We start from the raw sequence: 26,418 nt of genomic DNA on the forward strand, positions 1-26,418 counted from the left end.
GCAGCATGGTAGAAAGGGAAGAACATGGGGCTTGGATTCAGAGGACCCCGGATTTGAATGTGGAACTTGCTATTTACTAGTCATGAGAAATTCTCTTAATTTCTTTCAGTTGAATTTTTCTCTGAGTTTGATTTTTCATCTGCAAAATGGAGAGAATGCCTACTCTTAAGAGTTGCTGTGAGGACTGTATAAAATAAACACATGTATAGTATTAAGCACAGTACTTAACACTGAAGCTCAAAAAAACTACTTCTCATTCCTCACTTGGTTGATTTACACAAGAAGAAGAGCTTACAAAGTATGTCTATGTTGGTGACTAGAAGAGTCTACTGATTAAGCCTATTTGAAGATCTTATTATTCCTAATACAAAGATAAAGCTGAACTATGGAATCCGTACTGATCTTTCTTTGGAAAATATGGTATTTATCAGCCCACATCAGTTAGTCAATTATCTACTCAGGTATGTTATTTACATTTCAACTTGGGACAATTTTTCTTTGTAAAAATTGCCAATGCCTTACCTTTTGTTTTATGTTTATTGACTGTCTTTCTAAAGCACTTCTAATAAAATATAGCTAGTGTTTTATTTCATATCTAGTTATACTACTTTAGATACTTTTATTCTAGTACATTCAGATGAGTCATGATTCATATTAATAATGAGGTAAATAAAGACTATTTCTTTGAGGGGTACCTGGGTAGCTCAGTTCATTAAATGTTGGACTTTTGGTTTTGGCTCAGGTCATGATCTCACAGTTTGTGAGTTCGAGCCCTGCGTTGGGCTCTGCACTGACAGTGTGGAGTCTGCTTGGAATTCTCTCTCTCCCTCTGTCTCTGTCCCTCCTTTGCTCTCTGTCGGTCTCTCTCTCTCAAAAAAAAAAAAGGCTATCTTTTTGGAATGGATAAAGAATCATAATAATTAATTACATAGACATACAAAATGTCTTTTAACATTTATTTTAGATGAAATTCGGTTGTGCAAATGTACTTGCACATGGGTATTTTATTTAGTGAAACAGTGTACAGAGTAGGTTCAAAGCAGACGGCACTGGCCCAAAATACTTTCATATATCTAAAACCACTTTTAATCAGACTTTCATAACCACAAACTGTAGGTGGAATGTCTCAATACAGTATGGTTTCTGTTGTACTCAAACCTCAGAATTTAGCACGTTACAACACTCGCCATCAAAGTACGTTTCAGCACAGAAATATCACTAAAGCTACTATTTGTGTTTACTTTGAATTACTCCTCAACTTTTGTGTAAGCAAATAGGCTAGTGGATAATGCATACTTATTTAATAATACCTGTCAAAAAAGTCAGTGCATATAGCTTCTTTTCATTAAAACTGCAAACTGAAATGGTGCTGACTGTATTAAAGCATTTAAGAAAATATCTTCAAAATCTACTCTTAATTGCTCTAAATTTAATTCTGTATTATGTTCATGCTCTTCATAGCATACTCAAAATGTATTTTATAATGCTTTTTCTCATTGTGCATAGTTAGATAAAACTGTTTTTTAAGCATTAAGCTTTCTAAAGAGACCCGGGATATTACTCTTCATTTAAAATATGCCACTCAATGACAAAGATTGCAATTCAGAGCTTTTATACTTAAATATAATAATGTATTGTAATGATTACATTTTCATAACTTGACAATAATTTGTGACGGGGACAAGTCCGTTTCTATTTAAATAACATATTTGTAACCTTAGGTGAGATGGAAAACTGTTTTTATAAGTGGTTAGGCAAAGAGATGCTCTTTTCCAGTGTTCTACATCAATCAAGGTGCACTGACAAGAGAATAAAGCCGGTAGTGTTTAGTGGACATTGTAACTCGGCATTTAGTTTTCAGAATTAAAGAGATTTAATATGTAATATATGCATGGAAAACAAAATTAGTCTGTAATCAATGACCATTTTATGTTTTTTTCTTTACTTCTGGAAACAGCCCTAAATATAATGATGATGTTATAGTAAGAGGTTTCAGTAACCTCGAGTTTTAAATCCTAGCATATGGGCAAGCATCACACATCTTACATTTACAATTACTTTAGAACTTACTAGGTATGAATCAGGAATTGAAATTAGAATTTGAAATTGAGAAAAGTCACATTCATTAAACATACAGATCCATACAACTCAGTTATAAAGAAATTTGGTAAATCTATTCACAGAAACAAAAATAATTCAAGCAATTTTGAATGAACGTTTTCTATATGCCAGATGTGAAGTAATATTTATTGACTATTCTCCATGTCAGACATTTGTGCTAGATGCTGGGGCTTCTATTACATATATATCTTCCTGAAGAGTTCACGTCTCTTCCTCATGGCTGGAAAAAAATAGTCATTTACTTCATTAATGGTTAAAAGCGACTTTCTTTATTTGAAAAAAAATGCACTACTTATTTAATAGCATTATCTTTTCAGTCATGTATAATGATTTCACATTTTTATCTGGAGTTGGGTGAATTCAGTTTGTGTTTTCTGACCAACCTTTTCTCTAGACTGAACAGGAAAAATAACAGTAGATGTTAACCCAATCAGGTGAATATGAAACGAAGCCTACCATATTGGTTATTTCTTATCTTGTTCTTAGTGAAACATGATTGTGGCATTATGCCCCTCCCCATTTCCATCTGGTTGCTGGCAGGCTCCCATCAAGCTGCAAGGCTTCAATTAGTGTAAATGCCAATTTCTTCTACGAAGTTTTCATTGTTATATTCAGATAGAACTCATTTTTCCCTCATGGTGGTCCTCTAGAACTTTTTACAAACCTTTACCATGAGACTTATTCTAATATTATAGAGTTCGTTGTTTAGGAGTCTGCCTCTCCTATTGGCTTTGAGTTCTCCAAAGACCCTGTCTTGGGCTTCATACAAACTAGGCAGTGGACACTCAAAGAACATTTGCTGAGCTGGTGGATTAAAGAATGGAAATAGTCTATTTTAAAGTCTGAATGTTTGGTGTGTGGCCAAATTTGATGAAAAAGATGAGGTTCTAAAGAAATTGTGGCATGAAGTCAAAGACCCTCTCCCTTTTTTGTAGAAATAAGATAACTTTGTTTTATAGCTTTTGAGCTAAAATAGCTTTTGCAAAGATTAAGCTCATTTAGATTTTTAAAAAAGTATTTCAACAGGATCTGCTACAGGGGCTTTATTGTTTTGTTTGCTACCTTTCAAATTAACCACTTGAAGGTTTGAACACTTAAGGTTTTAGAGGAAGAAACCAACTTTCAATTATGTTGGTTTCTTATAAAGCTTGTTTTTATAAGATTTCAATAAAAATTTGCTCCCGAGAGAAAAATAATAAAGTCTAAACGTGTCAATATAATTTTCTGCTAAAAGTAGATACCTTTTTTTACTTGACTTTTTGACAATTTAATCTCTCAAAAATAAAAGATTTTGGATATGTGTATTTGTTTTACTAAAAAAGTTCACCTGTTAGTGACAGGAATCTTGAGACAAAGACTTACACCACTTTGGAATCTTAGAGAAGCTAGAGAGTGTCTAGAGAGAAATACACGTGTACATATGCTCTAGATTTCAAGAAAAAATATATATCAAAAAGTTCAGAGAAAAATGGTCTTTATTACTTTCCTAGATGATTCATCATGAAGGATGGAAAAGTGTGAAGATAAAAATTTAATTTTATAGTCACAAGATACAGAGATAAAGGGAGAGGATCTGCAAAATGCATTCTTTGAGCAAAAATTCACTGAACTTTCCAATGAGTTAAGATTTTCAAAAAACATGTATCTGGCAAAGAAAGTATTCAACGAAGTCCTCATCACGGTATTATAGAATTGATACTAGCTGGTAGTAATTTTTATCATTGGATTAGATGAAGATGTAGAAGGCATGCTTATAAGATCTGCATATAAAAATAAATCTGGTAGAGTGTCTATCCATAGCCGCCTCTACAGACTAGAAAGCTGGTCACAAACAATACGATGAAAAAGGTAATTTTAAAGTCTTTGTTCATATTTTTTAAAAAAACAATTCTGGAAGCTCAGGTTGGAGGAAAATTAATGTGGTGGCTGATATGGGGGAAAGGATCTAAAGTTGTAGTGTTCCAGAGTGGGAATTAATTATTCTAATGATCTTTTTGTTAGTACTAATTAATCTTTGGCACTGTATTCAGTTCTGAGAATTACATTTTACCATGACACTGACAAAATCAGTGTCTATAGGATGGCAAATAGGTTGATGTAGGATGTAAGAATAATTTTGCATTAGAAATCATTAAGGGAATCCGGAATGTTCAATCCAGAGAAATAGAGTTAAAAGTGATTTGCTAAACACTTTCCAAGATCTGAAGATTTCTGGCCATGTAAAGAGGCAGATGAGTTATTCTGTTTTACTCTACATATTAGAAAGCATTGCTGAAAATCTTTTAAAGAGGCTCAAAATAGAACATCTAGGGAGGAGAACTATCAAAGAGTGGATCTAGTCTGACAAAGCAGGAAGCAGTTCATTCCTGAGAATGTTTAAGTAGAGCTGCATATCAAGGAAGGTACAGAAGGTATTCCTGAATTAAGCAGAAGCTGGACCAGAGACCTTTAAAATATTTATTTCAGATTTTAGATGTTCAGATTCTATGCCTAGATAGCACACGCTTCTAGGTCAAGGGGAAAATTTGACTGAATGGTAATATAGTTGAAAACAAGAATCTATTTCTGTAATTTCATTCTATAAAATGCCTGTGTTTTGGTTACCCAATCTCATCAATATATTATCATAATCACCTCTAATTTCCATATTCCAAGAAGTAAAACAGGGTCACTTTCTTTTTATAGTTAGATGAGATACAAAGACTGTAAAGAATTTGAGTTACAATATTAAATTATGGACAGTGCTGAAAATGCACAGAAAAATAATTGTCCAGATTGATAAAAGAGAAAATTCACACTATTAAGATATTTTTAAAGAAGTAGTATATATGCATCATTACTGGGGCAGTGTGGTATAGAAGCAAAAATATAGGAATTGAAAATCAAGTCGGAGCTCTGCCATTTATGAGCTGTGTGCTCTTGGGTAAATTGTTTAACTTATCTGAATCCTGGTTTCTTCAACCACAAAGTGGAGGTTATAATGGACATCTTGCAGAGTCATGAGAGTTCACCGAGGGCCATAATAGAAGTATAAGTGACTTGTTGACTGTGAAACACTATACAAGGCAGGTAGTATTTTTTCTCTGATGCATCAGGCTCAGTTAGTTCTTGTTACATACGGTAAAAGACTGCTGTCCTAGAACCTGCCAACTTGGGTTAACACTATTATGTCTAGGTTAGAGTTTCTCTCTCAACTAGACCTTGAACTTTCCGTGGAAGCTCAGAACTTCTCTTTTCCAATCTTATGTCCTGAAGTCCCAGAACAAAACTTGGCTAAATATTTGTTGAATGAATGAAAGGATAGATGCATGGAGCAATTACACCTTTTTTGCCACCCAAAATGAATGGCTAAAAATGAATTTCAGTGCATGCTCAAACTATGTTAATAGGACATAGGAAATTTGCCACCGAGAGGAAAATTTCACATAGTTCTTTTTCTTTTTTGCCATATTAACTTATGGGGAAAATATGCTTTTGGTAAAACTGAAATCCAGGACAGAAATTGGAGTGGGCCAAATTTTGTGTATGGGTTTGTTGGTGAAATTATCATATTTCTTATGATTGTTTTTTTGGTAAGTGTTGACTTCATTTGGTGACTTTTTTTCTAAGAAGTTAAAGACTTTATAATAAGTTATCTCACCACATTTGACTGTATCTCTTTTAAGTTACCATACGGCACAGCTTACCATCCCCATTTCTCAGATGATACTTTTGTAAATGAAGACATAAAGTGTCACAAAACTAGTCCTTGGATGAGCTAGAAATACAACCCTTTTCACACAAAATTCATCCTTCTTTCCTCTAGTTGTTTTTCCCTCTTCTAGCTCGCCATGCATTTCAGGGGCTGACGGGCGGCACAGTATGAATCCCATCAACTGTTCACTGAGCAGTGTACAGACACATTAAGAATTGTCAGCAATTCTGATGAGTACAAGCAGAATAGTGCATGAACTATTAATTCATGTAAGGATAGCTTTCTAGGTTAAAGTAAAAAAAATAATAATACAGAAATTGAGAAGAAGTTGGCTTCTATGTTCTCACAATAAACCAAAGCTCCTTTTGTGTGGGTGCTTCAGCCACTTCTGCCCTCAGGACCTCCAGCCATTCCCACTAAAGCCAGTGAGAACCACATGCATGCACCAGTGGGCACACACTAGTTCTATATTTATGGATGTTTATTTAAATTTCACAAAATGAGAAATATTTTGGTTGGTAGCAAATACAGCTCTGTTTACAGCCAGAATAAAAAAGGTAGGACTCTGATTTACACACAGGCAATGTAAATATCAAGTTCTAAAAACAGAGGACAAGACCTGTATCATTTCCTACAGGGTAGGGATATTAGTGTGATTACTGTGTAATGGAAGGGGCATTTAATAATGAGTCTCCCGGCCACATGTGTGCCTGCTCCGTTCACCCTCCCAATCTGGGCTGTGTTCACGTAAAGTTACCTCAGGAGAACTTTCCTGCCATATAAACTGTGAGAGCCCTCGTATCTTACAGGAGTTCTGAAAAATTGAAAGAAAAGACCTTTGGAAACAGCAGCTACTCACATCTCTGAGAATAAGTGAGTCCTGAACTCTAGAACCTTTGATGCATTGCTAAGGAAAGCAACAATAACTTTATCTATGGGTCCCTGATACTTCTTTCCACCACCCAGAACACTGTCAGCTGAATCTTAATTGAACTGCTCAATGAGTGGAAAACTTTTTGTTCAGTTCTTTAATTCATAAAGTGACATTAGTTTCTTTGTTTTACAACATATTTGGGACTAATATACCCAACTAATTCTACTTTCAAAGTTTTGAGGCTTTATCTTTTTGTTGTTGTTGTTGTCCAACAAGAGTCACGAGAAATATAACCCGCATCCTATGAAAATATTTTAGATTTAGATCCATTCCGCCTTACTCCCAACATAGATAGTTTCTCAGTTTCCTCCTGGTTAAGGAAATGGAACGACTAATGAAGGATAAGATGGACAGTTCATAGATACAATGCGCTCTCTAATCCAGAGGCACGAAGTCTTCCTATGTGTTTAATGGGTTAGGGATGGAGTCAAGAGTCTGCAACGACAATCTCTAATTGAAAAAAAGGGAAATGCCCTCTTAAATGCTCTTTTTCTTCCCCTGGCTTGCTCTGACAGTAAGTAATGGTACAACTGTTCTACACTATTCCTCTTCAATTTTATTTTGTTTAATTCAGTCTGTCATTAGAAAGGCTTGCGAGCTTTAGGCTTGATGATTACTCTCGGTGGGAGGAAGTAATGCCACTGCAGACTCGTGTTAGACAAGCGCTCCTTTATACAATGACGGGGCCTGCCATCGTAAATGAAAGGCTCTTTAAAGAGCAGTGAGGGACTCTTTTAAGCAGACTGCTACCATGTGCTTGTAACCCTCCAGCACAACTTGCGAGGATGAGACAGCAATGTGTTCTGCTGCAAAGAGGACTATTGTCCTCGTTGGCCTCAAGCGCATTGAGCCGCGTTTCACTGCAGTGTAGCAGGATTTCCAAAGGGTTTGCAAGGAGTAGTTCCTAAAATTCCGAACAGAATAAAAGAATGAAAACCGGGGTTTGAGAGTGTGGAATTTAGAATTCTACCATCTCCTCACCCGAAGCCAACCCCCAAGCCCCAAAATAAAATTTAAAATTTTGTTCACTGCACTCTGTTTTGAGGAAAAATAATAAACAATGGGTTAGATCACAGTTAAATAGTTGAATGTATATGAATAAACTTGAATGTTTATTCACAGACTCACAGGGTCTGGGTTTTAAAACTTGTCATAGCTAATTTCTGATACATCTGTCTCCAGGAGGAAAAGGAAGAAAGATGATCTACAATTATTAAAATTACCAGGATTTAAAAGATTTTGTTGTAGTCCATTTTTAAGCCTAAAAATGTTCTGGATTTTAAAGAGATGACTATAACACACAGTATGTTTTTAATTTTTTATATGTGCTATTCAGGTCTCCTTGGTTCATTAAAAGGCTGATTTATGTTCTAAATTCAATCTGTAAATGCAGCCATAAAATAAATACCTCTATCTATTTCTCTATACCCCATATACGCAAAAAGTATTTGAATATGAGACAAATTAAATAAACCAGATTAATATTTTGGGGGCAAAAACATGTTTACTAGTTTAACAAAGCCAAAATGTACCTAAGGTAAAGGTCAAAGACTACTTCATTCCCTGCTGAGCAAATGCTCAGGAAGCACATTTGTCTACGTTTCCTGTCATAACAGGAAGAGTGTAACTTCTTCCTTTCCACGATGGCTTCAGTTTTACCTCCTAACTCCAATATTTTCTCCCTCAGGGCCTTCCAAATCAATCCTCACAAGACAGAAGGCAGGAGGCTGTCTCCGTTGTAGTTTCCAAACAGTTGCGTTTGTTGAAATGTTATTTAAATGTTAGTGATTTCTTAAGCTAAACTGTTCCAACTTAAAATTAAAAGTCAAATTTCCAAACATTTAGAGTGGATCTCTTATTCCTATTAGTGGTTCAACATATTTCAAAGGAAATGCAAATATATATTCCATATTATGCAATTTCATTTACTTCAAGTTAATTACGTTATTTTTCTTTTTAGACCAAAGTTATTATTCTGGGGGTGGGGAGGGAGAGTTGCCATATTGTCTTCAATAAGAGTATGTGGGGGATGTAAACTTTAAAAATACTTGCATCAAATTTTTGAAAGAGCTTATTTTAAACGAATAAATTATAATGTTAGAGGAAGTCTAGACTGCAAAGGACAGAGCTTTTGAGAAAATTAGCAACACGTTCTTTAATCTACAGTTTGGAAGAAACCTCTGGGCTTATGTGGTCTATTTATAATGTTAATATTTTTAGGCTTGGTTTCTTAGTAATACAATGTCACACACTTTGGTTTGTGCATTTGCAAAACAAAAGGTGACTTATTGCAAACAGAATGGGGTGTGCATGCATTCACAGAGGTGGAAGGTGCCATTCAATGCCAACTCTCTACACAAATTGATGGAGATACAATGAACACAAACGTGGGAATTTCTCTAAATTATAGTTTTAAATGAAAATTGAATGAGATATACAAACTAGAACTGAAACAACAAGACGTCTTGAAGCCCTCCAGTTTGTGCAGATTGTTACTGTATTCCTTGTGAAAACTTTGGCACCTCTTGGATTCCCTATCAAAGGAAACCTAATGAATGAATTTGATGGCAGTTGAGACAATACTTCTCTGGTAGTCAAGGAATAGAGTTAGTGGATATAAATATAAAATAGCTCACATGTATGGGATGTATAGTAAATGTGTGGTGCACTATTTCTATGTTTCACCCATATACTGGGGAGACCATTTGTGAACTGTTTTTAAATTGCTAGGAACAGAACAGAAATGAGTGGCCTGATGTCATAGCTGCTCAATGTACATCGGAACACTCTAGCTACCTCTTTGATTTGGAAACTCACAAAATACATTTTTTTTTCTTCTGGTTTCCTTTTTCAGTATCTTCAAACACCAGTAATTCCAGCTCTCTGAACAAAAACTTTTCCCCCTGGTGATTTTAAGATTAATGAAAGAACGATTTAACTTAAATGCTGGGGAACCTTTAAGTAGGAGCCCACAGGATGCATCAATATACCTATAATTCAATTCTGAAATGTTCTATGCCCTAATTCATTACTATGATACACTCTAATTATTTATTGATACCAAGTTTAGGGAGGCAGTTTAGCTGTTAAGAAATGATACTGAGAGTAAAAAAGGCTTAATAATCACCAATATCAGTTATCTGTGAATTTATTTTAGATTTAAATCAGTATTTCTGTGATTTTTTAAAACTTAAAAAAAATGCTTTTATTTATTTTTGAGAGAGAGAGAGACTGTGCATGTGCTCATGCAAGGCGGGGGAGCGGCAGAGAGAGGGGGACAGATGATCTGAAGCAGGCTCTGCACTGATAACAGCAAGCCCCATGTGGGGCTCGAACTCACCAACTGGGAGATCATGACCTGAACTGAAGTTAGATGCTCAACCGACTGAGCCACCCAGGCATCCCTACTTAAACTTCTGATTCACTTGATTTAAAACAAGCTTCCAGATATTCATGGACTAACATGTATAACTCTTTGATAGCAATTTAAGTATAATTTCCTCTCAGATAATATATACTTGCTTGGTATGCATACAGGCAATGGACAAAAATGTAAGTTCTGTTCGTGCAGATGACAAAAGAAAAAGTATGACTGGAATAATCTGTTCAACTCATGGTTTAGAATTAATTACAAAGTTATCTTCCTGAAGCCATTTATTTGTCTTTCTAAATTATCAAGTTCCTCACATTTAAAGAGTAGGTTAGTAGGTTTTTACCCTCAGGTTTAGAACTGTAATTAGCCTTTTATTTACTGGCATTCTGGATATCACCTTGAAGGAACACTACAGTACAATTTTCACTGAAATTTTAGCTAAAATTCTAAGAACAGCCTAAAATAGTGGAAAGTAGCAGAAAGTAAGGAATAATACTTGTTTCTTTTGAGAGTCATTTGATGAAATCAATAAATCTCTTTTATTCACTTTATTATTTTTTTTTTAATTTTTTAATCTTTATTTATTTTTGAGAGAGAGAGACAGTGTGTGAGCAGGGGAGGAGCAGAGAGAGAGGGAGACGCAGAATCTGAAGCAGGCTCCAGGCTCTGAGCTGTCAGCACCGAGCCCGATGTGGGGCTCGAACTCATGAACCGTGAGATCACGACCTAAGCCGAAGCCGGATGCTCAACCGACTGAGCCACCCAGGCACCCCTCTTTTATTCACTTTAAAAAAGATTAGATTTCGTTTAAAAACATCCTTATGTAGAAACTGTTCACAGGTTGCATCTACACTGAACATATTTCTCCGAGTTCTTTTTTTCTAAGCCTATTTAAAATAATTTATAAGTTATATAAAGAAACTGGGTGGCTCAGATGGTTAAGCATCGGACTCTTGATTTCAGCTCAGGTCATGATCTCACAGTTTGTGGGACAGAGACCCTTGTCCAGCTGTGTGCTGACAGCTTGGTGCCTGCTTGGGATTCTCTCTAGCTCTCTCTCTGACCCTCCCCTGCTCACACTCTCTCTTTCTCTCTCTCTCAAAATAGGCAAATAAACATTAAAAACATAAAAAAAAAGAAACTGACATAGGGACCTAAGAAAAGAGAAAAAGTTAGAAAATTTAACAACTATGATCTCTGAATTCCTTTTAGTCATAAGGGGATTCTCTTGTTCTATTAAGAGGAGAATGTTGCTAATTGTCTTTAATTTGTGCTCCAGTTATTGCACTGATAATTACGTGAAATTTTGTTTGCTGGCAAAAACTATTAGTGTGCCAGACCTGATGGAAGAGAACTTAAGACTTTTAAAAATCTTCTTCCCTTAGCTTACTATATTAGGTCCTGTCTGTGTTATTTGGCAAATATTTTTCCCTTACAGTTATTCAAATATTTAAATGTCTTTTTATAACAAGTCACACAAATACATTTGGATTTACCTCTCCTATCATTTCAAAGTGGGGAAACTGAAAATTTAAAATACAAACATACAAGTATAAACAGGTTTAGGTTAAACAAGCTTATTTTTTGTATCTCTTTCTTCTTGATACAACAGATATAACAGATTTCTAAGTATATTCTGCTTTTGTAAAAAGAGTGACACAAGGGTAAAACTCACTTTAAAAATCTGTTGTTGGTTTTTTTCAGGAGCATATTTACTGGTACCATATGAAGTAGGGTAAGATTATTGCCTGATTACTGAAGGTACTTAGGGGGTAAAAATAAGAAATGCAGAAGGAGACACTGAAATTGTAGTGTTAGAATAAAGTGGATGCTGGAAGTGATAAAAATGGTGACAAGTAGTTCAAAATAACTTGGTCAGTAACATATATTTGAAAATAAGTGCTGCAAGCATAGAACTTAGAAAACTACTCCTTCTCCTCCTTGTCACAAGCTCTGCCCTGCAAATGTCTGTGATTTTCCTTCCAGCCCACAAGCCATCCTCTGCTATCAGCCACTCCTGCTCTGAAAAGGATTCTCTCACCCCTTGTGAGATTCCAAAGGCTCCTTTTGTGCTCCTGCTCCGCTCTATTCCACTTTTCCTTCCAGCTCCCTTATAGCCTTTAAAAGGTAGAACCTTCTTGAAATGAGGTTCAGGCACCACTCTTTAGTGTTCTACACAGCTCAGGAGTTTTAATGGAGGTCACATTAACTTATAAAAGCTAATGGTTTAAAAAGCATGAGTCTTAATAGGAACAGCTAATACGTACATTCATTGGGCGCTTATTATATGTTAGATGCTTTAAATTTATGCCCTAATTTAATTATCTCAATGACTTGAGGTGGGTACTATTTTTTAAACCTCAGTCTATTGATGAGGAAACTGATAAGGCTCAGAGGGGCTAGTATGTGGCAGAATTGAGATCACAGCTAGGTTCGTGTGTCTAAAACCCATGCTTTTCACCACTATGTTACACTGGATGCAGTATGATGTAATTGGGAAAAGCAAAGACATAAAACCATGCTCTTAGCCATTATATTATACAGGATGTAGCCTGACATGGTTGAGAAAAGCATGCATTGTTTTGTTTTTTTAATCTGAAAGGTGTGGGCTCCAAATTTTGGCCACCACTTAGTATTAACTCTCTGACTTGAAAGCTTTGCATGATCTGGGCCCTGTCTAGCATCTAATCTTTTCTCTCATCTCTCCAAAGTCATACACACCAGACTCAAGTTCCACAAGCTTTCCCTTGGCTCCTTAGCAAGCTCTTTCCGTTCTTAAGGAGCTTTGCAAATATTGTTCCATCTGGAATGTTGTCACCTGCCTAACTCTGACTCATGTTTTAGTTCTCATCTTTTAGCATTTCCTCAGAGAGGCCTTTCATCCAATCCCCAATCTAAATAAAGCACCTCTTGTTATACTTTGATAGCGCTTTGATAATTTCATTCACACCACATATCTATAACATTTTTATTATATATTTGCAAATCTCACGTCTGCTTCATCCTACTAAGCCAGGGATCCACAAACTCTGGCCCACAGGCCATATACAGCCCATCTCATTTTTGTCAGTAGAGTTTTATTCATAGACACATTCATTCATTTACACATTTGTCCAAGGTTGCTTTCACAACTAGGGCAGAGCTGAGTAGTTGAGATGAAGACTGTATGGCTCACAAGGCCAAAAATATTTGCTATCTGGCCCTTTACAGAAAAACTTTGCTGACCTCTGTGGCAGATGATAAGCTGTATGAGATTCGTCTGGTTTACCACTGAATTCTTAATGTTAAGCATATTGCAATCTAATAATATTTGTTGATTTAGTAAATAAGTGAATTATTCCCCTGTAAGTGGGGTTAATAAGAATTAAATGAAATAACACATACGTAATTCTTGGTACATGTTGCTACTTTTATTAAGTTATCTGGAAATTTCTATAAGACAAATTAACAATTCATGATTTTATTTATTTTTACATAGTCGCCTAAGTAATGTATGTAGTTTAAGTAAGAAATTGAGAAATAAGTAGTTTTCGTAAAGTCAGAAACTCTGGACAAATTTTTAAAAATAAAATGAGCTGTTCATTTTTTTCCTCCTCTAAACTATTTTATGTATACAACTGGAGTTTCTGAGTGTTAGCTGTTCTCCTTACTTCCGTTATGAAAGGTAGAGTAAGGGCAAAATTAAATTTAAACAGTTAGCTGCTGTTTTACAGCAGTGTTAGTTCTTAATGATATTCAACTTATACATCAGCTTTGTAATATTTCATTTCACACTTTTAAGTCTCTACTTCTTATTCTGTAAAAACACACCCTGTTCTCTGTATAGCCAAATAAACACCTGCAATGGCAGAGTGGGCTTTTACTACTTTTAAGAAAAGATGACAGTGAGCCATTGTGTGAGGTTCTATTATGGAGTCTGCAGTGGGGTAAGCTTCAAAAAGGGCAAAGCAGTTAACATTTTTCTTTTCCACATGTGAACACAAAGTTTAAAGGAAGCCCAGGCTGGGGGAGCCTCCGCACTTGGGATGATTGGCTCCCGCAGATTTGCTAGTGGTGGTGATTATTAGAAGTGACCTATATCTTGTAAGCTTTCATGTCCACTCTCGTAGTAGGTGAGTGGTGCACATAACAAACATTTATAAGTAAGATGGATGTCTGAGATTGTCAATAGCCACTAAAATAATCACTGAAATATACATTAAAACATGGCAGTTTTCACTTCTGCCGATTCAAGAGTATGAGTGAAGGACCTGCCATACCTAAAGGTTGGAGAAGACTACACAGATCTGAAATTCTGTAGAATAAAACCAAGGAATTCATCTTCAGGATTAAAAAAGTCATCTAAATTGAAGTGAATTTAAACAATTTTTCTTCTCCTACAATTATCATGACTTCTAACATGGATGAGAGTAACAGTAACTATAGACGCAGCATATATAAATTAAGATGTTCGATTATTAGCTCAAAAGTATGTGTTAAAATTCTTCCATCCTGTGTGAGTTTTATGTTCCTTTATAAAGCATAATGAAAGCTCATGAATTCAACCTGCAGAAATTTTCTCCTTTCTTTGTAGGCAAAAGGAAGATACTATGAATTTCATGAACCTAAACATTACCTGGTATTATCAATGAACTTAGGTGCTAATTCCTATAATTTTTGACAGCACTCAAAATAGATTCTAGTACAAATAACTGGATCTAAACAGTCAATGGTACATGGTGTTCAATATTTCAGTCTCAATTTCAATTTCAAGCTGTAAGCCAACAAAAAAATACTGTGGTTTATATTGACAGAATTATTACTTTTTGGTTTGACCGATAGCAATAAACAATGTGTAGGAAAACAATGAAGAAATCCATCAAAAATCTTTATTTATCCTTTAACTCAATTTTCAGCCAAAAATAGTTCAAGTCATGCGTATGTACCTTAAATATAATAATTTAAGGGAGTATAAACTTGAAAATCTAAAGTTTATCTCTTAATGACATACTGGCTTTGATGGCATAAATAACAACTTCTATTCATTATCATTTACACATATAACAACTTAAGTGTCCATCAATGGATGAATGAATAAATAAGTTGTTACACACACATATACACACAATGGAACGTTATTCAGCCATAAAAAAGAGGAAATCCTACTATTTGCAACACCATGAAGGGATCTTGAGGGCATTATGCTAAGTGAAATAAGTCAGAAAGAGAAAGACAAAGACTGTGTGATCTCATTTATATGTAGAATCTAAAAAACAAACAAACTCACCCAAAGAGATCAGACTTGTGATTACCAGAGGTGGAGGGTTGGGGGAAGAAGAAATGGAGGAAGGTGGTCAAAAGGTACAAACTTCCAGTTACAAGATAAATAAGTACTAGGGTTGTAACATACAACACGATGACTACAGCTACCACTGCTGTGTGATACACAGAAAGGTTGCTAAGAGTAAGTCCTTTTTTTCCTTATTCTTTTCCTTTTATTATATCTATACGAGATGATGGATGTTAGCTGAACTGATTGTGGTAATCATTTCACAATACATGTAAATCAACCCAACACACTGGATGCCTTAAAATTATAGAGTGATGTATGTCAATTATGTCTCAATAAAACTGGAGAAAAAAACATAGAAAAAAACTTAAACCAGAAATCAGTTCTAGTCTCACTTGCAGTTCCAAGAAGACAGAAGGGGAGACAGACCAGAGTGTCTTTATTTGGAGGAAATTAGTCTGGTGAGGGCATCTCCAAAGGCCATCCTCTTAACTTTCCCCAGAATAAATGAGCAACAGGCAAAACATTCCTCTCTCCCATGGTCAAGGAATGAATGCCAGTTTTGCAAGTTCCATTATCCATTTGTAATGGTTGGGATCTGGCAGTACTACAATTTGTTAATTAACATTAGAATGCATACAAACCACCCAACTATCCTTGTATCACCTAACCAAATGCACTCTCCCCAAGTGTGAAGGAAAATAGTCAAATCACAAATATTCATGATATACAAGTCTTTGTCGAATAGAACATTTAGAGATATAAAATCTTTAGAACAAATTGATGGTACCATACAGTATTATCATTGGACTCGCAGAAAAAAATGGTAACATCATCTGCCTCTTTGTTTACAAAATTCGTGGTTTAAAGAAAATGGTATGAATTAATGAATAGTTTTTGCCTAAGTGTTTTAAGTTACTAATATTTCATGAGGGTGTTTGTTGTTGTTGTCAGCACAATGCTAAATATTTTGGAGACATTTCAAAGTCTCTTTTAGTGTGAATACAAATAAAGCCATTTTTATAAGCCTATATCCTAAAACTTTAAGTGCATGACCACAAAAGTCCTCGTTTCCATGAATATAGGAATCTTTGTTTGATGATGCATGCAGTGCAGCAATGTTATGCTTATTAACTCTTAATTATTAAGCTATTCATGTTATACAGGGATAGCTCCCGTTCAAAATTTATTGTGAAATAAAAAGTGAATAATCATGAACATGTAAGCTATTTGTCTAACAGATAAGGTGATTCTTCCCCCTTGACATATGATAGAATATTAGCATTTAAACTGGCCACATTTAATTCACTAAGACTTCTCTTAATGTACGCTCACAAGTTTGGAATGTTTTCAGGGTACCTTTAATATACCTGGGGGAAATGTAATAAATAGTCCATGTAAATAATGATACAAGAAAAAGTCTACCCACTCACCTGTCTGTTACGTTCATCCATAATCCTCGTAATCTGAATCTTTTTTCTCCCCATAGTCCCCGTTTTTCTTCTCTCTCTCGTCCCTGAAATTATGTATTTTTTCCTTCCTTTTCTTTCTCTTTCCTGCTTCCTCCAAACAAATCTCCTTCTTCAGCACTTGCACTGCTCAGTTCCCAAATTCCTGCATTCGTTCCTGCTGGACAAAAAAGAAAAATTAAATGCCACTTTAACTGAAAGCCAGTTTCATAAGAACTATCGTATTCTAATTTTTTAAAAAAGAAAACTATATGGAAGTAAGCCAATCAAATGAATGAAAATATGTACTCAAAGCACATGGTATATCCCATGCAGGAGCATATCAAATAGGAACAGTTTGTTTTTACAGTTAAAATAATCTCATAATATAACAAGTCATTTAAATGACAAAAACTGTACTTTAAAGCCCAACACTTGAAATGTATCTTTTGCAACGAGTTTCTTAATATTTTTTAATGAAATTAGGTGACTATTTTCACCCTTCTATTATGAAAAATTACCTGAATCAGAGAGTTAATGAACCTCTATGTACCTGTGTATGCTAAGTAGGGCAGCTAATTCATTTCTGAAGGGAAAACAATCTTGTGTTTTGACAGCAGAGGTGATAACGTCCCTCGTTATGCAAATAGGATGGACTATTATGAAAGTGCTATTTGATATATGTAAATGTCAACTAATTTAAATCTAAATCCTTTAATCTTATTTTTAAAAAGTCACTGCTATGAGAACACTGTAAAAATAATATGGGATATTTAATCTTACATAATAAGCAGCTATCAGCACTGAGATCTCCTTTTCCTCTTGAAAGCCCTTAAGCTATATATTGAACACAAGAATCAAAAAAGATAATCATTCACAGAAAAGAAATGGTGGGAAAAAATTAGAGTATTACTCCATTTATAAGGATACTTTTTTTAATAACTACACTTTTTATAATAAGCCATCAGTTCTCAAAATTTAAATATTTTAAAAAGACATATCATATGTCTTTGGGGAGTAAGATACAAAATTACAGAAGCCTGATACTCTATATATACTAGATATCTTTAGGTCATGAATTAAAATTAAAGAAAGGATCATCCATAATATAAAATAAACCCAGAGAACCCGAGTATTAAAAGTATGTATTTTACTTTGTTTTAAATTATATCTGAAAATATTTGAAAGTAATGAAAATAAATTGCCGTGAAATGTGGAAGTTAACCAGAAAGCATTCCACAATGGATTCTTCATTTGCAAGCAACAGCTCCAATTATCCTATCCAGTCTCATGTCAGAGAATGCAACTACTTTACACATGGCTCAGAATTTCCCTGTTTTAGTTGGTGTCTGACAAGGGACCTGAAAAATTCCCACATGTATTATGTAATGCTAAGCCAATGTCCTGGCTATTTAATAGATTATTTGGCTCCAATTCAAAGTTATCGGAACAGGAAAGCTGTTATACACTTGGTCTGATCATCAGCTGTCTTTTGATTTCTTTAATTTAATTTCTAAATTCTTTATCACCTTGAGTAAATTTCTTTAAATTAAAATTTTCTGTGGTTATCTAATTGCAGAAGCTATTATGATATAATTAGTTCTGGTGGATTAAGCGCTGCTTAAATACTAAGACCATCCATTCTCCTTTGCCCAATGCCTTTCTACGAAACTGCGGCTCAGTTGTGCCTCTGAGAATACTATATATGTTGAGTAACATCATGACCACACAGTGCTTATCAAAAACTCCAGTGGTAATTTGAAATGTTGGAAGTAGTTCAAAAGTTTTAAAGAGTTATATAAACAACACACATTTGACAAATACACATGAAAAAATTAGCTATAAGACATTAAAATCACATTACAATAGAAAACATTCATGAAGCACAATTGCATTATATATTTGCTGTTGCCAAACAGTGTCCATCTATCTATTTTTAGAAACAGTCTTAAATATCACTCAACTGGGCAACTTTCCTGTGTTTCCTATAGTCTTACCTTAGAAGCCAGCAGCACATTAGATTGATATTTCCCTTGCATGTGCAAGACCCCAAAGAGACAAACAGGCTTCCTCTATCACAGAAAAGCCAACCCATGAATCCACAGCAAATGCATATGGGACAATTTCCTTTCTTTTCGTTTAGCTGAGGCCGGTGGCACTATCGGCTTACAGGACTATGCCTGCCTAAGCGCTTATTCACTTTAAGGTGGAAGGTCAGGGTGAACAGATTAGAGTGTGGTGACAAGGCGGGGAAGACGAGAACTTCTACAGATCCTGGTTTCAAAATACAAATAACCAAACAAGCAGAGAAACATCCCAGGAGAAAAGTCTCTTCAGAAAGGCAGAGGGAGCGCTCCTCCAGAGCCAAACTTAGAAGAGTTCCTACATATCACCACCCCATGCTTCCCAACTTTGAAACGAGAGACACTTTTGAAAAAGAGCAGGGCAGGGATTTTAATTAGTGAAAAAGGATGGGAAATATTTTGCCTGAGAAAATTTATATGCATATATCAAACATGTATATAAAATGGTCAGAACACCACTGGATATGTTTTCCCTTTTGAAATACGCAAGGTAAAGACAAACAAGCTTAAATTTCAGTAAAAATTAAGGTATTTTCCTGCTTTCCATAAAAATGAATATTTCTTGAAGTCTTGCCTGCTGAACATTTTTAAAATACGAAATCTGATATTATTATGTACACATGCAGACTACTACGCAGTGATGATGCGACGTTTTCATGAAGTAAAATATGTCACGAGATGTGGCTTAGAACATTTGATTATGGATCACCACGTTTCAGGGCTGCCAGTAAAAATTCAGAGTTAGGAAGGCCAACAATAGCTCAGGAGTTGTTTTCTTAGCATAACTATTTTTCTAAGCTGATTTTTATGCAAAAATTATTTTGCAAAGTCGGTTTTGAGTATTAATTTGTAGGAGGCCTAGAGTGGCTGAGAAAGATATTATGTAACTTTAGTAGCTTTTAAAACTGTTTTGTATGTATACGAAGAAGAGGAGAATCGCTAAACTCTGTGTAGCAGAATTTCAAGTTATGCTGAGAACTTTCATTACATACAATCAACCATAAGCTTAAAATAATTCCAGCAGCCCTGCTGCTAACTTCTCTCCACATGAAAGAAGCATTCTTGGAAAATGACAGAGCCACAGAGAAACAATCAGTAATTAAAAAAAGAAGAAGAAAAAGAAACGCTCTACCACAGTTACACTCTATGGAGTTACAGTCTTCTGCATTTTTTTTTCTTTTCGTCAACCTAAATATAAGAAAAATAAAATCAAGCTGCTTACTAAAAAGGGGAACTTCATTATGGCAGGCTTCTGTTCACTTTGAGTTTGGCATAAGCAGACAGATGAAGGCAGAGTGGTTTTGAGACCCAAGTAGAGAAGAATATCTTGTGGACAGATGCTAAAGATCCTTCTCCCACCCCAGCTCTCTCATTTACAAACAAGTTCCCTTGAGTGACACACACCGCCTCCCCCCTTCCCAGCCTCACTCTTTTTTGCGCTCTTCCTCCCTCTCTCCCTCCCTCCCACAAAATCCCTCCCCTTCACACAGAAGAATCTTGACAGAATGGCAGGAAACACGCACAGACTGGTCGGGGAAGGATATGATGTCAGCAACCACGAACAATAAAAGGTGTAAAGGTGCTTCCTTCCCTAAACTGTTCCAGAAGTGTAAAATGGGAACCAAAACTCTTCACTTCCTTCTCTGAGCAGAACTGTCTGAGTGTGCCTTGCTGCATGCCACACACAGAGAGGCCTTTGAGAGGTTCAGATAAGGGACAATGACAGAAACGCAGACATGGAGACACAATTTTGTATTTCTATTTTTAAAGCACCTAAGAAAAATCCATTTCAGGTCTAGTTTCGTCTTTTGTATGATTGCTTTAAGGAATAAGAACAAGAAAACGAATTCACTTTGGTCAAGGAGGAGATACATCACAATTACCATTTACTATGTCTCGCAGAAGTCATCTGACACAGCTAACGCAGCCGTATAATCTTAATTTACCCTTCGAGGCAAATGAAGAATTCTATACAGACAAAGAGCCAATTGGATAAATTATATTTTTGGTAAAAAATAGAATCACAAAAGCTGTCCAAAAAACAAAACAAAAAAAAATCAATGTTTGTTAGTAAAACACATTACTTCTTTGCAACCATAGTTTAAAAAAAGATATAGTGAGTGGGGGGAATAGATGACTGTGTTATTGCAGTTCTCAAAGTTGTCCAAAAAATTCAGAGTAAGAACCAAAGAAACTAACATAAACTTTCAGTATATAACGAAACTATTTATTTTAATCTCATCGCTATTAGGTTCCTTCTAACATGGAAATGGCAGTCTACCATAAGGTTTCTGTAGGAAGAAAACCACATATCAAGTGGATCTGAGTCATCTTCAGATTTCAATCATCTTCCCACAACACTTTGATTTAGAAATTAAACACAACCTTCAGTTATGTGTTTTGATCATAGAGTGAGACTGCCATGCCACATTAAAAGATGTGGGAAGAAATTAATTCTCTTCTGCTAAACTTATCTTTGCAAAGCATGTATTTTGCTACAATAAGCACAATGCAGTCACTTAAATAAAAACAACCTATGAAAAATGATCAAACATTAAAATATGTGATGTCAATCTGCAAAGAAAGAATTCTGGTTTTCTTTTACTCATATTAGCAAATAACTTCTTCGCTGTCTTATATTTTCACTAACACTATCATCTTCATACAGAGTTTTATAAAAACTAAAGGCTGAAAACCAAGCACACTATGTCCAACAAAAAATGATACTGTCATACAAACACAAACCGGATGCTTAGTAGGAGACGAAAATGATCTTAAGCCCAGTTGCTGCAAGCCTGGCATTAGTAATTCAAATAAGTAAATGATTCATTATTATTTGAAGTGGAAAACTTTGCTTATTATGGTACAGAGATACATTTAACTTTCTCCTTTATGACATATTTGAAAGACATATGAGGCATGTAACTATATTTTGGTTAAAATGAACAAGTAGAACTTTTACTTTTTTTTTCTGCTTAAGAGGTATTTTGAACTTCGAAAGACATAACAATTATTATTATTCTTATTGTTACTCAACTATGTTATATCCTAAGAGTTGGGGAATACTTCCTTGGTCCTGAAACTCATTCCACGTCTCTTGAAGTAAATTTATGATGTTGTATTACCCTAGCTATGAATGCTAGCTGATTTCATTTTAAAGACACATAGTCAAAACTTACCTTCCTAAGGGTACTTAAAAAACCACTATTATTTACCTCTGGATAGATACCATCATGCCAAATACAAAGTTATCTTCTCAATTTATTTCAATTTAGTGGCAATATAATGGAATTTGGAATTGTCACCAAGTCTCAGTAACATAGTGTCACATACAAATAATAATGTCATCTGTCAGTTCCTCATACATGCCACACTCCTTCCTACCACAGGGCCTTTGAATATGCAATCCCCCCTGCCTGGAATGCTCCACCTTCCCCTCTGTGCCCCCTTAACTTCTTCCTCTCCTTTCTGTCTTAGGTCTAATTTCACCTCCTCAGGAAGCACTCCATCCTTTTATGATCACAACAAATCCCCCGTTAGGATTTTTTTCTCTAGCACCGTGCCTTTCTCTGCAGCACTTGTCACAACTGAAATTGCCTGTCTTCTTCAACATCTGTGGGCCAACTCTGTTTTGTATCACTTTCGTAATCACATTATCTACCCCACTGCCAGGCACATCAGAGGAGCCGGTAACTCAGTTGATTAACAAATTTAAGATTTTCACCTCTCAGGTATGTATTTTCTTCAGTTGCTAGTTTTAATGACTATTCCTGAGAATATTTTCATATTTCTGCTTATACAGAAGCAAGTTGACAACCTCATTTAATCCTCTGTCATATTTATATAGCATCTCATATATGGAATAAGAGTAACTCACAACCCGAAGTCGAAGTGGAAAGAATTTTGGAGTCAGGAGGCTCAGGTCTGAACTTGAGCTTGTTGTTTGCTCTTGCCTACAACAAGCTGGGAACAAACTTCTTGACGTGCAGGATGGCTACGAGCACTAGGTGTGGTACTGTATGCAAAGTGGGTACACAGCAGCACTGCAGACATGACCTACTACTTGGAAGACTGCTTCAGTTTTGAGGCATAAAACAAAAGTCGTGTTATACAACGAGGCTACCAAGCGAATCATAGTCCTTACGTACACCGTGAAGACTTCACTTTCCAGAGCTAATGATGAGCAAGTTCTAACAGGTAATGCTTCATTTATTCCTTAACAATAATCATTATATGAAGAAAAAAATTTACAGTGTTATAAAAATTAAGAAGTTTCTCTTAAGTATCAGTCATGGAAGAGCTTCAGGCTGCAAAAGCAGAAATAACTAGGGAAATATATCAATTTTCCCAATGACCATGGCTGCTGAAAACTCTACATTAATGCTTCTAGTCCTACTTTAATATCTTTCCCCAAGGACAAAAGGAGACGAAATGTATGTCAGAAATATAATAAGGCTAAAAAGGAACTCGTTTTGAAAACCTCTGCAATTAATTTAATAAGTGGGCCTAACCTGCCATTATCACTGACATAAATCATTTTATTTACACAGTTCTAGAATTTAGGAGACACGCATACCTTCAAACAACCGTGTTGCATTATAAACAATTTAATAAACACGAGGGAAGCATACCTTCCCCGTCATGGTTTTCCATGGTATATTCTGTCTTGAACATTTTTTTCACACTGCAGCTTAAACAGCCTTCTTCATTCCCCGTTCCAAAATAAACTCCAAATGGTCTAAATATGTCAAGAGCCTCATGCTGTTGAACCACATCACAGTTTTTTTTTTGCCTTTCCACATCATATTAAGTAATTAATTCAGGGTTCTATCATGTCTTTGTTTTCCTAATTTTTCCCAACAGTACAGCCACCACCTTTTCTTTCAAAAGCCACTTAGTGATGTGCCAGGGCTTACCACAAAGGTAACCCCCGCATTGCGTCATCACAAAGCAACAGCTACTATTTGGCATCACAGATTGCGTTCTGTTCCCCAGCTGTAACCTCTCAGTAAGAACACGCAGCTGGATTTTGTGTCGCTCTTACTGAACAAAGCAAGTAAAGCACCACACAACACCAGTATCGGTGAAACAAAATTGCCAGCCTTCAAAGCAAGCTAGGATTGAAGAGGGAGATGTTGTTATACGTTTTCGTGTTACTATAACAAAATCTGAGTTCCTGGGCATCTCATAATCCTTTCAGAAAAACATTTTATGTTCATTATTTTCTTAATCTTTTATATATCATATTTCATCACTAAAGTGGAAAAACTCTATAAATTTCTTTCTCAAAAGCCTATATGTACCAGACACCATGTTCAGCCTTACTGATACATTGGTGTGTGTGTCTGGGTGTGTGTGGGGAGAACATTTTTGTGCAAACCTGCAGCAAATGGAAAAGCTCCATTTCAGTCTTTGATAATGTGAAGATAAAACAGTAAGAGTACATTTTAAGACACCTGAGTAGTCTTAAATAATCACAATATTACTAAGAAATCACAATATTACGAAGTAATCACACCAAATAATCAAATAATCACAATATCACCAAATAATCACAATAAATAATCACAATATTACTAAGAAAGTGATATAACTGGTTAAAAGGCAGTCTAAGTAATTATTCTGTATTCAAATATTACGTTAAACAATTGAAAATTATGTCCTAAAAATAATTTGCTTCTGTTTTTATTTTCCTAATTTAGTTAATATTTGAAGATGACCTTGAAATAGAAAGAAATAACTACTGTCCTCCTGCCAATGTTTTTGTTATACATTAAGGAGAATAAGCTTGATAAATCACCCACTATTTACACTGAATGTCATTTACTTTTTGTCTTTGGTCGAACTTCAGGAATTTATAAAGTTTACATAAAAGCCTTTCATCTAATATACATAATAGCCAAAATGCCATAATAATGTCTCTCAAAATATAGATATTTGATATTGCTGTTCTATGTGGCTCAACATGGAAACCAGTGATTCATCAATTTTTCTATTCTCTTCATCTCTTTTACAGCATCCTAATCAACCTAATTAAGGCTTTGTTCATCTGAAACCTCTGATGACAATTTGTTTAACTCTATCCCACTGTGGTCTTCTTATAAGGAGAATTAAATCTGATCTTCTGACAGCAATCATTAAATGATCCCAACTGGCCCCAATTAAGCCACATGGCTCACGGGCTTCCATACAGTCAAGTGCCAAGTTCTCTGCTCCATTCGCACATCATTCTTTACCTTGGTTTATTTTCTTAAAGCCAATTAAGTATGTGTCTTATCGAGTGGAACTAAATTTCCTTGTGTACATTAGCTTAAGATACAGTGCATCAATTGACTTTGCAGTCACACTGAAGTATCACACAGGGCTCCTAAAGCCATTCTCTCTAGCTGTAGTGCTATTAATGAAAATAAAACAAAACAAAAAAAACACAACACTTTAAATTTACTTACCCATGCTGAAATTGATACATGTACCTTCTCAAATAATACACATAATTCAAACACTTGTGGCTAACATAAATCAACAACAACTTTCTATCTGGCTTATTTACAATGATCTTTTAATAGAGTAGTATCTGCATTTGGTAGAGCTTAACATCCTTTTTTTTTTTTTTAAAAAAAAAGCATTTAAATTGTCTCTTTAAGAGCTGCTAAAAGAGTAGTTCCAAAGTAAGACTTCTGAAGTTAACCTTTCTTACCCTTAATTTCTGCTCTAATTTTTTTCACATATGCTCAATTGTAAGTTCTGTAATGATGTTCGCAGGCCTTCCTATGAATGCAGGTAGCCTCAGGATTTAGAGCTCATTGATTGTGTGCTACTCCAGGGACATGGCTGATTAAAAACAGCCTCGTGAGGAGGAGTAGCTCCTATTCACATCTGGCTCATCTTGTTCTAAACTCTCATACCTGTATGGAAATTTGACCCCTAGCTCTGGCTTTGGAGCACCGCACTTTTCAGAGTCCTTTACCTTCGACGTCAGGGCAGAAACAGTTAGATTAATCTCAGTATGACTGGTGTTTGACACAGTTTCTGAAGGCCTTAATCAATTATCCTGACTACTTTTCTGAGAATAAAAACAAATGTGCTGTATTTTTACATCTATTCTAATTATAGCTATCACTGATCATCTGTTGGTATCTGATGCAGGCTATCTGTCACAGTTCTCAGAGCAGATGGATTAGAACATATCTGTTCATCCTAATCATACATTAAAAACTGACATTAGGATAGAAAACTGAAATGGATGCTATGCATCTTATTGGACATTAACCTTGATGGAGCACTGCAATTCTTTTTATTCCTTGACCAACAGATGTAACTACAAAGAAAAAGGAAAATATAATAGAATCTTTAACATATTGACATTTGGAAACACCTAGAAAAATAGTTATGCGTGTTTTCTTTATGATAGCTAAATAGATAATCGTCTACTCAATAAAAGTTCTCCTCAGAAGAGGAAAATTCAAAATATTTACTACAAAATGCTGATGATTTA

General features: G+C 35.3%; 1 protein-coding gene across 19 annotated transcripts in view; it reads right to left on the minus strand.

Moving 5' to 3' along the window:
- MEF2C (myocyte enhancer factor 2C) overlaps positions 1 to 26,418 on the minus strand; it is a 154,582-nt gene that overhangs the window by 74,707 nt on the left and 53,457 nt on the right. For 7 of the 19 annotated variants that reach the window (XM_042943095.1, XM_042943089.1, XM_042943130.1 and 4 more), the window contains one exon: positions 16,825 to 17,020. In XM_042943095.1, the coding sequence (XP_042799029.1) occupies positions 16,825 to 16,878 (54 nt within the window). In that variant the 5' untranslated portion in view covers positions 16,879 to 17,020. Of the gene's footprint in view, positions 1 to 16,824; positions 17,021 to 17,360; positions 17,495 to 18,836; positions 20,097 to 20,145; positions 20,295 to 22,800; positions 22,884 to 26,418 lie in introns of those variants that run through there. The other 12 variants (XM_042943092.1, XM_042943079.1, XM_042943023.1 and 9 more) reach the window with 10 other exon arrangements.

Source organism: Panthera leo, chromosome A1 (assembly GCF_018350215.1).
Source record: "Panthera leo isolate Ple1 chromosome A1, P.leo_Ple1_pat1.1, whole genome shotgun sequence".
NCBI classification, from domain to species: Eukaryota; Metazoa; Chordata; class Mammalia; order Carnivora; family Felidae; genus Panthera; species Panthera leo.